This window comes from Nycticebus coucang, chromosome 7 (genome assembly GCF_027406575.1).
Source record: "Nycticebus coucang isolate mNycCou1 chromosome 7, mNycCou1.pri, whole genome shotgun sequence".
Taxonomy (NCBI): Eukaryota; Metazoa; Chordata; class Mammalia; order Primates; family Lorisidae; genus Nycticebus; species Nycticebus coucang.
Window position 1 is genome coordinate 28,211,203 of NC_069786.1, and position 18,556 is coordinate 28,229,758.

The 18,556-nt window shown below is 41.2% G+C and overlaps 1 protein-coding gene and 1 pseudogene across 1 annotated transcript in view; both read right to left on the bottom strand.

Annotated features, from left to right (window-relative positions):
* Window positions 1-18,556, bottom strand: part of MCM6 (minichromosome maintenance complex component 6) — a 44,775-nt gene that overhangs the window by 20,516 nt on the left and 5,703 nt on the right. Inside the window, exons 3-9 of the mRNA XM_053596305.1 lie at window positions 16,924-17,034; window positions 14,737-14,986; window positions 10,755-10,920; window positions 10,357-10,502; window positions 8,242-8,392; window positions 4,942-5,083; window positions 399-540 (exon numbers count right to left, since the gene is read on the bottom strand). Coding sequence (XP_053452280.1) covers window positions 399-540; window positions 4,942-5,083; window positions 8,242-8,392; window positions 10,357-10,502; window positions 10,755-10,920; window positions 14,737-14,986; window positions 16,924-17,034 — 1,108 coding nt within the window. The remainder of the gene's footprint in view (window positions 1-398; window positions 541-4,941; window positions 5,084-8,241; window positions 8,393-10,356; window positions 10,503-10,754; window positions 10,921-14,736; window positions 14,987-16,923; window positions 17,035-18,556) is intronic.
* On the bottom strand, window positions 942-2,120 carry LOC128590383 (bromodomain-containing protein 7-like; annotated as a pseudogene).

An 18,556-nucleotide genomic window follows, 5' to 3' on the forward strand; every position in this document is an offset into this window, starting at 1 on the left:
ATGAGACTGTCTCAAAAAAAAAAAAAAAAAGATATTGTGGGTCACCTTAGGATTGATTTTACATGTCCAACTTTAATCCATCCACGTCAAATACAGATAAGATGCGGTATGTGTCTATACCTACACCTACTCAGAGAGGTGTCATGTTCTAGAAAGCAAAAAATGTCAAGAACTACTGACTGCAAACTACACATGCTCAAGGTGCGTAACGTTCTAGAGAAGCTCAGAAAATGCTGACCAATGATAATCTCAGTTAAATTCCAGATTAACAAAACTATGAATTATTTAAGAAAGCTTCTTAAAGAAGGACATATTTTTAATAGGAACTTATAGGCCTTCACTGATAGAATAAGGGGTATTCTGACTTCTTTATATCCAAGACTGTAAAATGTTCTTACATTATCAGCCAACATCAAAGCTCCAGCCTCAATGACAAACTCATGAGATTCTTCATCTCTCACAACAGCTGCTGTTAAGCCAGCAGCACTGGATGCTTTGCCACTGGTGTACACAGCTCTGGGGCTGAACTCTTCCACGTGCCTGTTCAAAGTTATCATATAAAGACTCATTAACATGGGACCACACAGTGCCCTTCCCAGGATTATCAGCTGACAGGGGTATATCAATGAGAAATTTAAATTTCTGAAAGAGCATCTCAGAGTATCATTAAGCTTAAGCAATTCATAAAGACATAAGCCACAGACTGAATACAAAGCCTTTTCCCCTTATTTTTTTTCATAGTTCCAGGTTCACCTTTATTATCTAATGAAAGTCCAATTTCTGGAACATTAAAGTTGTTCCAAAGTTTAACTAAAAACAAAATTTACAAATATGTAATATCTTCTGAAAAGCATTTCCAAGTTAAGAATGGAAAAAAAATATATACATATGACCAAATAGTAGCTGGCTTCAAATTCAATCTGGTCCATACAGCAACACAACTAAGTCTTTTTGGGTTCTTCAAAATCTTTGGTTAAATCTACAAAAATTGTTTTTGTAGATTGGAAAAGGAATGGAAAGCCCCGCTGCTTTTGAACTCCATACATGCTTATGATGTTACCTGGAGTTAACTGCAATGCAAGTATTTTAAGATTATTGTCTACTTGTTCAATGAGATGCATTTCTCTATAGGAGGGACCCAAGAGACAGATCATATTTGGAGGTATTCTGGTGCTCAAATGCTCATTCTGGGCTTCCTGGAGCTCCCCGAGAGATTTCGTGGTCTCAAGTTTCTTCTGGAATACTTCAGCTTCTTCAGAGTCAAAAAACTTCCACTGGAGAAAATTTTTTCTGCCTTCAGTGCTGTAAGCCTGTCCTGAGTACTGGAGTCCAAATGCCCTGCTGACTCTATTTCTGTAATCTCCATTTCCTTTGCTGAGTTTGTGTCCTGGTATGACCTTCATCTTCAGGAAATGACATCTCCAACTCTTATAGGATACTAGAATGCCTTCTTTTTGTTAAAATATCCAATAAAGTATTTGCCGTAACATACTGATAATCTTGGCACATGGCCAAAAACTCTTGGATGCTAATAAATAAATAGGTAGAATAAATCAAATCAGAATCATCCTTGCTGATATTTGCAAATGTGGAGTCATAATGTGGTGCAGAAGGACTTGTAGAGTCCATAATTCAAGTGTAACACCAGAGTTACTTTATTCCTTTTATCCTCTTCGAAGCCTTACAAAGCATTCACTCCTTTTTTTCATAGTTCCATTGTCACTCCTAGTCTTACAGGGCAGTATCCTGGTTCTCCTAGAACGAGATCCACAGGATGGAGAAGTCCTAATGTTGTTGTTCTATCTGCTTATCTTCTTTCAAGTTCACAATGACTGTTAGATTCCTTAACGATGCAGCCAATCTGCTCATGTTCTCTTTCTTAATTACTACTTTTAAACTTATCTTCAAGCATATCTTTCTTTCTTTTTATTTTACATATTGGGACTTCTTAAAAAATTTCACCAGCACACCTCCCTCACCCTCACTGGGACTTTTAAAAGCTTGCCCTTTGGCATCTCCAGAGTCTTCCCTCTCTAAGTCAGCAGCTGCCATCTCCCCCCACTCTGCACAGGGTCTGATCTATCTTTCTGCTTTCCAGTTTTCTGCAAGTCTCTCATGATGTCTAAGTGCAACAGCTTCTTTATGGCTTTATAACAAATGGTCTCTGATTTGTTGTAAATAGTTGCATAGTAATTTGATTCCCTTCTTTTAAGCGAATTTAAATCCATTTCTAGGCAGGGGCAGTGGTTCTTGCCTGTAATCCCAGCACTTTGGGAGGCCAACTAGCTTGGATAAAATAACAAGATCTTGTCTCTATAAAAAATTTAGAAAATTATGGCACGCACCCATAGCCCCTAGCTACTCAGCAGGCTCAGGTGGGAGAATCACTTGAGCCTAGGAGGTAGAAGTTACAGTGAGTTATGATCATGCCACTGCACTCTAGCCTAGGTGACAGAGCTGGACCCTATCTCTAAAAAAAATTTAATTAATTAATAAATCTACACCTATAAAATGGAAGATGAAGTTAATATGTGCCAAAAAGTCAATTTTAAAATGAGTTTAGGGTGGTGCCTGTGGCTCAGTGAGTATGGCCCCAGCCCCATATACCAAGGGTGGCAGGTTCAAACCTGGCCCTGGTCAATTGCAACAACAACAAAATAGCCGGATGTTGTGGCGGGCACCTAGCTACTCAGGAGGCTGAGGCAAGAGAATTGTCTAAGCCCAAGAGCTGGAGGTTGCTGTGAGCTGTGATGCCATGGCACTCTACTGAGGGCAACAAAGTGAGACTCTGTCTCAAAAAAAAAAAAAAGTTTAATGATAAACAATTTAGCAACAATGATCCAAACAAACAAACAAAACAAAGCAAGATATGTAATTTCAGAAATGCAAGATCAGTTTATCACCTGAAAAGCAATCAATATGCCATATCAATAATGAGTAAGAACAATACGACCATGTAAATAGATGTAGAAAAAGCATTTGACAAACCAACAGCTTTTTGTGATAAAAATTCAACAAACTAGGAATAGAAGAGACTTTCATAAGCCTGATGAAGGGTTTTTCTTTAACCTAATAAAGGTCATGAAAACCCATAGCTAACATCAGATGAAAGGCTAAATGCTTTGCCCCCTATAATCAGGACCAAGATATAGATGTCTGCTCTTATCACATCTATTTTTACATTACACTGATGGCTCTAGTCAATGTCAATTAGGCAAAACAGGCAGCCACATTGGAAAGAAAGAAGTACTCCAATTATTATTATACGCAGATACATGCATGATCTTGAACTTATATATAGTAAATCCTGTAGAATTCACTAAGACATCAAGTACAACAAATATAATACTACCAGAGACAACACTGAACTACAAAAGCAGGTGGAAGGCAGGAGCAGAGGGAGTAAGAAGAAAAAAAAAAATCCCTTTAACGTAAGGCTACTACCTTCAAATCTATAGATTTTTTTTTTGTTGTTGCAGTTTTTGGCCGGGTCTATGTTTGAACCTGCCACCTCTGGCATATGGGGCCGGCACCCCACCCCATTGAGCCCCTACCTTCAAATCTAAAACTCAATTCATGATACGCTTGCTCCAAACCAACTAAAAATGTTCTATGTTCTAGAACAGTACAGTTACAAATTTCCAGAACAAAGAAAGATAGCCTGAGGTAGTATAAGGAGCCTGTTTTGCAGGGAACTATATCTGAGTTTTAATACTCATAGCTCAGTGTCATCTGTCACCTACAAGTTGGGTAAGTTATTGATGCTCAGAGGTTTCGTTTGTGACTACCTTAAAAAAAAAAAGAGAGAACAATAACACATGCCTGTCTGGGTGCTGCCAGCATAAGACATAACATATGCATACAGCACTAACACAGCAAGTGCTCAGAAACTGATTGCGTTTTTGCCCTAATTTTCTTAAGTTTGAGAGTACTTACAGCTTCTAAAATAAGCAAAAATAGTGCTCATGCTGATGAAGTTAGCATAAAATATCTCATAGCATTGCTTTAGGAAAGTGTGTCTTATTTAAAAGCTTTATAGATTATTTATATTCTTACTCTCAGCAATCTTTTTTTTTAATTTTGCAGTTTTTGGCTGGCGCCCTATTCCTTGAGCCATAGGCGCCACCCTACTCTCAGCAATCTTATATCTAGAAATTTACCTATAGGAAACCAACAAAAAAATTTATGTACATTATGATGCTCATTGTTACCAATATCTACAATCACAGTAAACTACCCTGGGAATTGTTTTACAGGGCTAGGAAAATAATCTTGTAAGTTATAGTATATAAGCAAAAATCATGAAAATAAACATGGAAAATCTCTAGGGAAAATTATAATAAAATTAAAAATAAAAATACGCAGATGTGAACTATGATGATGAAAATACAAATTCATGGCGCCTATAGCTCAGTGGTTAGGGTGCTGGCCATACACTGAGGTAGGTGGGTTTAAACCTGGCCCGAGCCTGCTAAACAACAATGACAACTGCAACAAAAAAAAGATCTGGGCGTTGTGGTGGGCACCTGTAGTCCTAGCTACACGGAAGGCTGAGGCAAGAGAATCGCTTAAGCCCAAGAGTTTGAGGTTGCTGTGAGCTGTGATGCCATGGCACTCTACCGAGGGCGACATAATGAGACTCTGTTTCAAAAAAATTAATTATTCCTTAAAAAAAAAAAAGAAAATACAAATTCATGTATTCAAAGATTAATACAAAGATTAAAGAGTTCAATGTGGGGTTGAGATTATAGCCAATTTTTCCCCATTCCAAAGAATTAATAAAATGATTCTATTTTAAAAATTAAGTCAATAGAATTTGGTTTATGAGAGTTATATATTCAGCATAGTCATAATTTATACTCCTCCCATTCTAGATAGTAAAGCAAGCCTGAAAATATGCATATTGTTTTTTCTGTAGTACCACCTCAGGCAAATACTTACTTTAGAAACTGGCTCTTTGCTGTACTAGGGTCACCAACAATACAAACATTTATGTCCCCTCGAAGAGAGGTCCCTTCCCCTGTTGTCTTAGGAACACCACCAAAGAGCATTAGCAGGACACCTCGTTTTACTTCATCATTGCCTGAAATGTAAAGAAGCTACAGATGTAAAACCCATCTCTCAGTGTGAAGTTAAATAATTCCAGAGGAAACTATAAAGGCATGTTTAATAACCAAAATGCAGAGACAGCTAAAGGAAAACATTAAACTGGAGTAAAAACACATGGCTTCTGATCTTAGTTCTTGCTCTGTGGACTCAGTTACCCAGTCACTATTCTAGTGTTTTCGCCTGCAACACAGATGTCACAGATGCTAATGCTCACCATCCTGAGATCCATTCTTGTCCCTAACATTTGTTAAGTTTTCTCTTCTTTTTTTCAGAGACAGAGTCTCACTTTGTCACCCTGGATAGAGTCCTTTGGTGTCACAGCTCACAGCAACCTCCAGCTCTTGGGCTTAGGTGATTCTCATGCCTCAGCCTCTCAAGTAGCTGGGAATATAGGCACCCACTACAAACCTGGCTAATTTTTGTTGCGGTTTGGCTGGGGCTAGGTTTGAACTCGCCACCCTTATTATATGGGGCCGGTGCCCTACTCACTGAGCCACAGGCGCCGCCCACTACTTTTCTTTTTTTTTTTTTTAGAGACAGGGACTTGCTCTGTTGAGTGGACTGGATTACAATGGCATTATCACAGATTACAACTTCCAACTCTTAGGTTCAAGTGATGTTCCTATCTTAGGCTCCCAGGTAGCTGAGACTAAAGACATGTACCATGACGCTCAGCTTATTTTAAATGTTTTTAAGAGATGGGATCTTGCTATGTTGGCTAAGCTGGTCTCAAACTCCAGGCTTCAAGTGATCCTCCTGAAGTACTGGGATTACTGGTATGTGCCACCCGGGCCTGACCAGGTTAGTCTTTTTTTTTTCTGAGACAGAGTCTCACTATGTCACCCTATGTGTGCTGTTGTGTCACAGCTCACAGCAACCTCAAACTCTTGGGTTTACGTGATCCTCTTGCCTCAGCCTCCCAAGAGCTGGGACTACACGTGCCTGCCACAATACCTGGCTATTCTGTTGTTGCAGTTGTCCTTGTTGTTCAGCAGGCCCAGGCTGCGTTCAAACCCTCCAGCTCTGGTGTATGTGGCTGGCACCCAAGCCACTGAGTTATAGGTGCTGAGCCCAGGTCAGTCTTTCCTAATGGCAGCTCTTGAAGTTCCACCAAGAGTATGCGGAAATGGCCCTTGATACTTCCTTTGTATCACCTATAGTAGCCAGCAGTGGATAAACATATGCTAACTGAATTAATATGGATTAAATAAGATGCTGAATGAAATTTACTGCTGCCTCTAAGAACTTTCTGTGAATCTAAAGAAGGAAACGTACAATTTTCTTAAAAAGAACACCACTATTAAAAAAACTTTTTCTTAGCAGGGCGTTGTGGTGGGCACCTGTAGTCCCAACTACTCGGGAGGCTGAGGTAAGAGAATCGCTTAAGCCCAGGAGTTGGAGGTTGCTGTGAGCTGTGTGATGCCATGACACTCTACCGAGGGCCATAAAGTGAGACTCTGTCTCTACAAAAACAAACAAACAAACAAAAAAAACTTTTTCTTTGAAATTGTTGACACTCTGTACTCTATCAACAAAGTGCTAGGCAAATTTACATAAAGCATTCCTTAAAAGTAAAAATTTGGTTCATGCCCATGCAGGGACGCAAAATTTAAAAAGTAGAAAATTAATAATCCGGGCGCTGCCTGTGGCTCAAGGAGTAGGGCGCTGGTCCCATATGCCGGAGGCAGCGGGTTCAAACCTAGCCCTGGCCAAAAACCAAAAAAAAAAAAAAGAAAATTAATAATCCATTCAATAAACAAAACTCTTGACTTACAACCAATGAAACAGAATGTGTTAGGGGTATGTGGTTTTCAAATAGTCACCAAATTCTTTGACACTCCTCACTTTAAGGGATGCAACTTAATTTTCCTGTTAAGTGTGGGCTGGACTGGCAGGGTGCGGTGGCTCATGCCTGTAATCCTAGCTCTCTGGGAGGCCAAGACAGGTGGATAGCTTGAGCTTAGGAGTTCAAGACCAGCCTGAGCTACAAGACCCTTAAAAACTAGCCAGATGCTGTGGCTGGTGCCTGCAGTCCCAGCTACTTAGGAGGCTGAGGCTAGAGGATCACTTGAGTCGAAGAGATTGAGGTTGCTGTGAGCTATGATGACATCATGGCACTCTACTCAGGGCAACAGAGTGAGACTCTATCTTATGGAAAAAAAAGTGTGGGCTGGACTTAGCAACTTGCTTCTAATAAATAGCATTACGTAGAAAGGGAAGTCTGACTTCTGACACTAGGGCATGAGAGGCATTTCGCTTGCTTCTTCTCCACCTGCTCTGGAGGAAGCATCTGCTGTGTCACAAAGATATTCAAACAAGCCTATGGGAGAGATTCATGTGGCAAGGGAAGAAGCTTCCAGTTCCCCAGCTGATGTCTTCACTGCATTCTCCTGTAAGACTTTGAGCTGAACCATTCAGCTAAACCTCTCCCAAATTCCTGACTTCATTGATTATTGAGATAATGTTTGTTGTTACAAGGCAGTACATTCTGGGGTTATACAACAATATAAGGGGGAGGAGAAGAGCATAAAAATATTAACACCTAAGGAAGGACACTATAAAATCCAAGAAAAGATTAACATAAAGCGTTTCAGTTATTTCATTGCCCAAATATTTAGATAGAGAAAAAGCTAATTTTAAAGGATTAAAAACAAATACCCAAGAGAAACACCCAGAAATCTTACGAGTTCTTAACACAACCTCAATTGAGTATGGACGAAAAGGATGGAAGAACTCAAGGCCAGAAAAAGACTAAACTTTTTTCTCTTTAAAAAAGTTGTGGTAGAATATACATAACAAAATCTAAAACCTTAACCATTTTAAATGTTAAATGGCATTAAGTTCATTATGTTGTATAACTTTCACCACTGCCCCTTTCCAAACTTCTTCATTATCCCAAACAGTAACTTTATCCACTGAACAAAAAACTCTCCATTCCCCCTAATCCCTTCAGTCTAAAACCTCTAATCTACTCTGTTTCTATGAATTTGCATGGTTGTCCTTTGTAAATTAACCCTTCTAAACCCACTAAAAAACTTTCATAATCTGACTTAACGTGGTTTGAAAAATCACTGTTGCTATTTGTAATCATTTTGATTTCAAGTTTATGCCACCAACAGACAGAACTCTTACCATGTATAGTAGGAAAGAGGCTGGTACAAAGATTGTGGTATAGATTTTTATCTTGACTCATTTCAAACACTTTCTCCCACTCTTTCACCGTCATTTGATTCTTAATGCTCTCAGCTGTCTGTTCCTCATCTCTGAGCTCTTTCCCTCCAAACTGAGGGTGGAGAACAAAGAATTTTTAGTACAGAAGCAGCCAAAATAGTGTAAAGAAAAACTTCATTACATATAAAACATAGCCTGGGGGTGGTGCCTGTGGCTCAGTGGGTAGGGTGCTGGCCCCATATACCTGGCCTTGGCCAAACTACAACAAAAAAATAGCCAGGCGTTATGATGGGTGCCTGTAGTCCCAGCTACTCGGGAGGCTGAGGCAAGAGAATCGCTTAAGCCCAGGAGTTGGGGGTTGCTGTGAGATGTGACACCATGGCACTCTACCCAGGGCAACAAAGTCAGACTCTGTCTCTAAGTTGTTTGTTTTGTTTTTTCTTTTTTTTCAAAAAAAAAAAAAAAGTCCGAGCTGCTGGGGGAAGAGACATAGATCACTCTTCCCTCCACTCATGGAGGTCTCAGGTTGTAGCCAGGACAATCTTTGGCTATAAGGTGTTTTTATAAAAACCCCCCAAACTAGTAAGCCATCAGTCAATGAAGATACTTAAAGGTTTGTCCAGTGACATAAACATTAAAAAGCTACCATCATTGTTTTATATCACTATTTAAATGAATCTGAATGCTCAAGAGATGAGCCATAGTAGAATGTTAATCAGTGATATGAAAATGTAAATGAAGTAACAAAATATTATATTCCTTCCCTTTTCCCAATACTGAACTATTTCCCAAACTTTTTCCCATTCAGGACAGAGAATCAAGTTAACAACAGTATTGGCAAAATCTATCACTCTTAGAAATAGCAATTTAGTGAGGGTGAGGTGGCTCATGTATGTAATCATAGCACTCTGAGAAGCTGAGGTGGGAGGATCCCTTGAGCTCAAGAGTTCAAATACTGAGATCCTGTCTCTACTAAAAGGAAAAAAATTAGCCAGGCATTGGGGCCAGCAACCTGTGGTCTCAGCTTGAGAGGTTAAGGCAGAAGGATTGCTTGAATCCAGGAACTTGAGGATACTGTGAGGTAGGCTGACTCCATGGCACTCTAGCTTATGCAAAACTGATACACCGTCTTAGAAAAAAAAGGAGGGGGAGCTGTCTCGGCGCCCGTAGCACAGTGGTTATGGTGCCAGCCACATATGGAGGGTGGCGGGTTCGAACCCGGCCTGGACCAACTAAACAACTGCAACCACAAAATAGCCAGGCATTGTGGCGGGCGCATATAGTCCCAGCTACTTGGGAAGCTGAGGCAAGAGAATTGCTTAAGCCCAAGAGTTTGAGGTTGCTATGAGCTGTGACCCCACAGCACTCTACCCAGGGTGACATAGTGAGACTGTCTCAAAAAAAAAAAAGAAGGTGGGGGGGCAGCAGCACCTGTGGCTCAGTGAGTAGGGTGCCGGCCCCATATATGGAGGGTGGCAGGTTCAAACCCGGCCCCGGCCAAACTGCAACAAAAAAATAGCCAGGTGTTGTGCCAGGTGCCTGTAGTGCCAGCTACTCGGAAGGCTGAGGCAATAGAATTGCCTAAGCCCAAGAGCTAGAGGTTACTATTAGCTGTGACGCCACAGCACTCTACCGAGGACGACAAAGTGAGACTCTGCCTCTTTAAAAAAAAGGGGGGGAGAGAAGGGGGAGTGTGGTGCCCACAATCCTAGCACTCTTTGAGAGGCAAGGCCAGTGGATTGCTTGAGCTCACAAGTTTAAATCTACCCTGAGCAAGAGTGAGACCCCATGTCGAAAATACAGCTGAGGGTTGTGGTGGGTGTCTACAGTCCCAGCTACTGGGGAGGCAGAGGCAAGAAGATCTCCCAAGCTCAAGAGTTTGAGGTTGTTACGAGCTATGACACCACAGCAGTCTACTGCGGGTGACAAACTGAGACTGCATTTCAAAAAAAGGAAGAAAAAAAAAAAAAACCAAGAAACAAAAGAAACCCCACTGACTAGAGCAACGAAGATGTTTTCAGAAGGCAGTCTCAGGAAAGGTCTTTCTCAAGCTTTGTTCATTCAATTATGACTCACCCTTGGGTTGGTTGGTGCAACACAGGAGGCAAGAAAGACCAGCCTGTACGAAAGGTCTCTAACACCAAGAGCCCGGAGTCCTCGAATGCCTTCTGTTTCATATCCATCAACGCCACTGACACGGGAATTAGTTTCTGCACGTGCTCCTGAAAGAGTGAATGATAGGCTGTTTCACAGCTCAAATATTAAGGTGCTGAGAACTAAAATTCCTTAAGCTTTCAAAGCCTTCAGAATAGCACCTTTTGTAGCAAAATTAATTTGTTTTTATCCTCACTATACCTCCTTGCTTACTTTCTGACTGGTAGATAAAAAGGAAAACAAGGGAGATACTGACATACTAGATACCTTGCAGTTCCGCTAACTGAGAATTTGTTAAAACTGACCTACAGATTACTGACCTGGTATGCTAAGCTTGGAGACATCAGGCACAACAATCAATGTCCCGGTAAAGTCACACTTGTCACCAGCTTGAGCAGACTCCACAGCTTCTGCCCTCAAGATTACTTCCAAACTGCGGGGAATACTTCCTCGAGGAAGCTCAGCTTGAGTCTCTTGAATACGAACCTGTACCAAAGACAAATAGCTAAAAATGAGAAGAGATCCTTTTTACATGCGACACAATTTAAATTAAATGTCACAAATACTGACACAGTCTACACTATTTTAATCCGTTAACAGACGTTTACCATGTATCAACATTCATTCTAAAACTCATCTACCCTAAAGCTCCTAGTCAAAAAGTTTGATTTGGTAGAGATTACACATATCAAAAAATTTCACTTTTGGCTCAGTGACCATAGAACAGTGGTTACAGTGCCTGCCACATACACTGAGGCTGGTGGGTTCGAACCCAGCCCGGGCCAGCTAAACGACAATGACAACTGCAACAAAAAGTAGCCGGGCGTTGTGGCAGGCGCCTGCAGTCACAGCTAATTGGGAGCTGAGGCAAGAGAATCGCTCGAGCCCAGGAGTTTGAGGTTGCTGTAAGCCGTGATGCCAGGGCACTCTACTGAGGGCAACATAATGAGACTGTTTCAAAACAAACAAACAAACAAACAAAAAACCCCTTTTACTTTCATTAAGAAATACTGGGTGTTTTCCTCTGTTCAAAATGACTCTACAAATACTGTTCTGTGTTCCATCTTCTGAATTTTATTTTAAAGACTCTGTAAACATCAAGAAACTTTGTATCTAAAAATTTTAGCACTCATCGCTAAGAATAGACAATCTTCTATGTAATGCAATACCATTATCACAACCAAGAGAATCAAACAATATTTAATTCCATAAAATTATGCCTTTTATCATTGCGTCTATCTTTGAATGTCTCTTTTAAGTTGTTTTTTCTCCCAAACCAAGACCCAGTCTAAATTCATATTTGCTTGTTACATCATGTTGTTTTAAAAATATAAAGCATTGGGCGGCGCCTGTGGCTGAGTGGGTAGGGCACCAGCCCCATATACTGAGGGTGGCAGGTTCAAACCTGGCCCCGGTCAAACTGCAACAAAAAATAGCCAGGCGTTGTGGCAGGCGCCTATGATCCCAGCTACTTGAGAGGCTGAGGCAAGAGAATCGCATAAGCCCCAAGAGCTGGAGGTTGCTGTGAGCTGTGTGATGCCACAGCACTCTACTGAGGGTGATAAAGTGAGACTCCGTCTCTACAAATAAATAAATAAATAAAATAAATAAATAAAACAATATAAAGCATCTTTTACTCAGGGCTGTTTAGGTAGAATATGTGCTTCTTTTTTTAGATACCATGTTCTCTTGCCCCATGCTAGAGTGCGTTGGCATTGGCCTAGTACATGGTAACCTCAAACTCCTGTGGTCAAGAGATCCTCCTGCTTCAGCCTTCTGAGTACCCGGGACTACAAGCGCTTCCCACCATGCCTAGCTAATCTTTTTTTTTTTTTTTTTGAGACAGTCTCACTATGTCACCCTTGGTAAAGTGCTGTGGCATCACTGCAACCTCAAACTCTTGGGCTTAAATGATTCTCTTGCCTCAGCCTACCAAGTAGCTGGGACTACAAGCGCCCGCCACAATGCCCACCTATTTTTTGTTGCAGTTGTCGTTGTTTAGCTGACCTGGGATGGGTTTGAACCTGCCAGCCCTGGTGTATGTGGCTGTGCTGTAACCATTGTGCTACAGGTGCCAAGCCTTTTTTCTATTTTTAATAGAGATGGGGTTTCACTCTTACTCAGGCTGATCTCAAACTCTTGAGCTCAAGAGATTCTCCCACCTGGGCTTCCAAGAGTACTAGGTGTGAGCCACTGCACCTGGCCAGAATATATGCTGCTTATAAGCCATCAGGTTAATATAAGAAAACTAAGTAAGGACTAGAAAGTAAATCTATTATTATTTATTTGCTATACTTAAATTGGTGCAACTCTTCTTTCCTCTTTGCATACCCTATAATGTTATTACATTCTTACTGCTTCCACCCATCATCTCACCTGGGTAACTACAAGTGCCTATCAGCTTCCTTTAAATACTATATACCACTGTACTACTACATTTCCTTAAAAAAAGAAACCTACCCCACCACCAAATACATTCCCATGGGTTATTAAGACAGGCTCAAACTTCTCAGCCTCAGGTTTAAGGATACAAGTGTACCTTTAGTCTTCATATCAAAATCATCTCTCAAATTATCTCCAATTTGGTTTTTTTACTTTAGTCATGATCATCTTCACTGCTTCCATCCTAGACTGTCCTTTTATTCTGCTTCTTCCTTCCTACCCATCATGTTGAAGTCTTACACTAATAAGTTGCTACTTCTTCAAAGTTTTCTTTTTCTTTTGTTTTTTTTCTGTTTCCGGCCGGAGCTGGGTTTGAACCCACCACCTCCAGCATGTGGGGTTGATGCCCTACTCCTTTGAGCCACAGGCGCCACCCCAAAGTTTTCTTAACTCTAGTTTATAATAATGTAATTACTGTTTGTTCTTTGACAAACATATCTTGTCAGTCTGAAGGACCTTTCACGTTATTAAAGGTTAAATCACATGTATATGCTAACAATTCAAATTCACATCAAAAGTTTTAAAGTCAGGCCAGGCGCAGTGGCTCATGTCTGTAATCCCAGCACTCTGGGAGGCTGAGGTGGGTGGAATGCCTGAGTTCATGACCAGTCTGAGCAAGAGTGACCAGTGTCTAAAAAAGTAGATGGGCAGGGCGGTGCCTGTGGCTCAAAGGAGTAGGGCGCTGGCCCCATATGCTGGAGGTGGCGGGTTCAAACCCAGCCCTGGCCAAAAACTGCAAAAAGAGAAAAACAAACAAACAAACAAACAAAAACAGTAGCTGGGCACTGTGGCCGGTACCTGTAATCTAAGCTACTTGGGAATCCGAGGCAGAGGCAGGTAAGAGAATTGCTTGTGTCCAAGAGTTTGAGGTTGAAAAAAAAAAAAAGAGTTTAAGGTTGATGTGAGGTATGATGTTGCTCTACTGAGGGTAACCAAATGAGGAAAAAGGAAAAAAAGGCCAGCTTGAGCCAGAGCAAGACCCTGTCTCTAAAAAATAGCCTAGCGTGGGGCGGCGCCTGTGGCTCAGTGAGTAGGGCGCCGGCCCCATATACTGAGGGTGGTGGGTTCAAGCCCAGCCGCAGCCAAACTGCAACAAAAAAATAGCCGGGCCTTGTGGCGGGCGCCTGTAGTCCCAGCTGCTCGGGAGGCTGAGGCAAGAGAATCGCCTAAGCCCAAGAGCTGGAGGTTGCTGTGAGCTGTGTGACGTCATGGCACTCTACCAAGGGCGGTACAGTGAGACTCTGTCTCTACGGGGGGGGAAAAAAAAAAAATAGCCTGGTGTGGCTCAGCACCTGTAGTTCAGTGGCTAGGGTGCCAAATACATACACCGGACCTGGCAGGTTTAAACCCAGCTAGGGCCTGCTAAACAACAATTACAACCAAAAAAGAGCTGGGCGATGTGGCGCACTCCTATAGTCCCAGCTACTTGGGAGGCTGAGTTCAAGAGAATCACTTAAGCCTTAAGAGTTTGAGGTTGCTGTGAGCTGTGGCGCCACAGCACTCTACTGAGGGCAACATAGTGAGACTCTGTCTCAAAAAAAAAAAAAAAGAAAAAGAAAAAAAGAAAGCCAGGTGTTGTGGTGGGCACCTATAGTCTCAGCTACTCGCAAGGCTGAGGCAAGAGGATCACTTGAGCCCAAGAGTTTGAAATTGCTGTGAGCTATGACACGACACTAAACCCTAGGGTGACAAAGTGAGACTTTGTCTCCAAACATAAAAAAAAAAAGTTTTGAGGTCAGTAGTCACTTTTGATAATGTTCAACTTGCATGAAAATTGAGTTTATCATTAAATAAATTATTGGAAAGGCCTAGAAGTGAATTATTAGCATAGGCTGAATCTCAACCAAACAGAGTACATACCTTTTGGAAATCGACAAATCTTGATTTATTTGTATCCAGCAAGAATCTCCTCCTGTTTGCACAAACTGGATTTCGGCAGATGTTTGGCTGTGTGTATTTGAACTGCTGTTCTACATCCTTGATCTCTGTCTGACAGTCCAAGCACAGAAAAGTTCCACTCACAAGCTCTGGGTGAACTGGGTGAGTCCGTACCACCTGCCCACTGATGCGAGTAAGCAAACCAATTCTGGCTGAGGTAAGTTCTCGAATCCTGTTTAAAGACAAAGGTTCCACCAGGCAATATTCATTTCCCAACTAAGAGATCTTTTTCCATTTTAATAAGGAGGTATTCAGTAACAGTTTATGCTTTAAAAAAATTAAGAGACAAGGTATTCTCTGGATTCTCCTATAAGAACAATTTATTTTAATTTTTTGGAGACAGAGTCTCACTCCATCACCCTGGGTGGAGTGCTATGGTGACATCATAGCTTATAGCAACCTCAAACTCCTGGGCTCAAGCAATCCTCTTGCCTCAGCCTCCCAAGGTATCTGGAAGTACAGGAGCTTGCCACCATGCCTGGCTGATTTTATTATTTTTAGTAGAGACAGGGTCTCATTCATGCTCAGCCTGGTCTCTGACTGAGTTCTATCTCCTGAGCTCAAGTAATCTAAACATCTTGGCCTCCCAGAGTGTTAGGATTATAGGCGTGAGCCTCCTCATTTGACCACAAGAATTTAGTCAATATACCCATCCCTAAATTACACAATGTATGTGCATTCACAACAAAATATATAAATGAATATAAACTAACAGAAATCAAAATTATAAAACAGTATGATACCACTTTTTTTTAAAATGCAAGTAATATTTTTTGCTTACCTATGAGTTCTATTTTTTTCTTTCTTTTTTGAGACAGTCTCATTATGTCGCCCTTGGTAGTATACTCAGAAGTTCACAAACCAAATTTATATGAAATAATAAGGTAACTTTATAAAATGCTTTCAGTAGTTTAAGTTTTCAAAATATCACTTCAGTTTCTTCCAGTAAATTTATCTTGAACTGCTAAAGGAGTGCTTAAAAACTGTGCATTTAAGCTGACAAAAATTTCTGAAGATTCATGAATTTCTGCAACTGTTTTCATTTTTTCTTTTGAGGCAGTCTCATTTTGTCACCCTTGGTGCTGTGGTGTCTTAGCTCACAGCAACCTCAAAGTCTTGGGCTTAAGCTATTCTCTTGCCTCAGCCTCCTGCTGGCTACAGGCACCTGCCACAATGTCCAGCTATTTTTAGAGACCAGGTCTTGCTCTGGCTCAGGGTGGTCTGAAACCTATGAGACAAAGCCATCTACTCACCTTGGTTTCCCAAAGTGCTAGGATTACAGGTGTGAGCCACCATGCCCAGGCTTGTAACTGTTCTCATTTTTCGTATTTTCTCACGTGACCAATTCCCCTCCCCCCAAATATCCCTAAAAGGTTCCCTAAAATGTGACGGTCCTAAAGATCTGCTTCACCCCACATATTTCCAATCACATCTCCAGAGAAAAACATGTTTCTCCAAAACTAAACTTTCTGAGCAACTGGGTATAACTCTTGCAGCATCAATTTTATAAGTACTCTTTTCACAATTCTTGTCACTACTAATCATGAAAAAGTAGTTATGTAGCAAGAAATCTACCTTTTGCATAAATTAGGTAAAAAACCTAACTCATAAGACTTTATGGATAAGAAAACTGAGGCTGTGAATAAGTGATTTGTGTGATGTTAAACAGCCATCTAGTAGACTGGGTGCGGTGGCTCACGCCTATAAACCCTAGCACTCTAGGAGGCCAAGGTGGGTAGATTACCTAAATCCAGGAGTTCAAGACCAGCCCGAGCAAGAGGGAGACCCCCATCTGGACTGAAAAACAGAAAAACTAGCCATATGTGGTGGCTCACACCTGTAGTTCAAGCTCTTAGGGAGGCTAAGGCAAGAGGATCCCTTGAGCCCAGGAGTTGAGGTTGCTGTGAGCTATGATGCTATAACACTTTAGCCTGTATGACAGAGTGAGATTCTGTTTCAAAAACAACAATAACAAAACAAACAAACGAACCCAACAATAACAGCCAGCTAGTAGCAAATTAAGGAGATCTCTCAAGTTTTCTGTCAACTAAGTGGTACCTATACTATTTGGTGAATTCCTTTTCTTCCAAAGAAGGTTTTCTTACTTACTTATGTCTGGTAGGCAGATCTTGGAATGCGACATAAAAATCCTTGGCAAGGGGTATCTCTTTGCGATCTTTGACAAAAGTTTTCAAGGCTCGGCACAGATAAGGGTAAACTCTAAGAAATAAACAGGAAAAATAAAACAAAGCAAGTCAACTGACACTTTACAAGTTTACCAATGCCACCTTCCCTTTTCTTGCCTGCCAACACCTGAGACTAAGGAATTTCATCTAGTTACAAACAAGCTTTAGAACCTAGGACACTTCTCTATTACCTAGTCCAGGTTTAGACACTTCATTCAATCCTGTCCTGTCCCACTATGAACAGAAACACCAAAGACAAAATGCCATTATCTTTATCTTTAAATAATCATGTAACACCCACACTGAAGGCCACTCCTTCGTCCAAGATGACTCTACTTCAACAATCATCTTGTCAGTATTATGCTCAATAGTATTGGTTTTTTCTGAGTTATTTTATAACCTAATAAGGCAGCCTCCTGTTTGGTGTCAAATACTAATCTGTTTTTTTTTTTTTTGAGACAGAATCTCATTATGTTGCTCTCGGAAGAGTGCTGTGCTTTCACAGCTCACAGCAATCTCCAACTCTTAGGCTTAAGTGATTCTCTTGCCTCAGACTCCCAGTAGCTGGGACTATAGGGGTCCACCACAACTCCCATCTGTTTTTTTGTTGTAGTTGTCATTGTTGTTTAGCAACAATGGCCGGGTTCAAACCTACCAGCCCTGGTGCATGTGGTCAGCGCCCTAACCACTGAGCTATGGGTGTTGAGCCTTTGTTTCATTTTTGCTTGATAAGAAATGGATGAGGGGGCGGAACCTGTGGCTCAAAGGAGTAGGGCACCAGCCCCATATGCCGGAGGTGGTGGGTTTAAACCCAGCCCCGGCCAAAAACTGCCAAAAAAAAAAAAAAAAAAAAAAAGAAATGGATGAGGACAAGGGAGGAGTCTGCACATAATGATGAGAGAAAATTGGCAAAAAGCTCTCACTTGACTGGCTAGGCTGAAGCGTGCATGTCATTTTGACCTAAGTCCCCCAAAGGTACTGCAGCTTGGCTTGTTTCATCAGTGGGATCTGAAAGTCTGATGAAAAAAACTACTTTCAAGAGAGAACTATTATGTCTTGTGTATGAGGTATGGCATAGCTGTTTCCAACACTAGGCCCCATTTTCTACCTCCCTCTCATCTGTCAGTACTATAACTTTTACTGCTACATGCTTTTAAAACAAACTCTGCTGCTTATTCCTCTATCTATTCTTGATGTAACTAATAGGAACATTGATATAAGTCCTCCATCTCCTAGTCCACCAGGAAAAGAATAGTCCCAGCTACCTGGGAGGCTCTGAGGGCAAGAGAATCGCTTCAGCCCAAGAGTTTGAGGTTGCTGTGAGCTGTGACACCAGAGCACTCTACTGAGGGCAACATAGTGAGACTGTCTCCAAAAAAAAAAAAAAAAAAAAAAAAAAAAAAAAAAAAGAAATGTGAACTTTATGGAACAAGAACAGTGTCATTGCTGTAAAGATATCTTTGATGTTAAGAGGACCTGTACAAACACCTACTCCTGAGGGGAAAAACTGATCAATCAAGTGACATAGCAATAGCACTAAATGCCTAACACAAAGT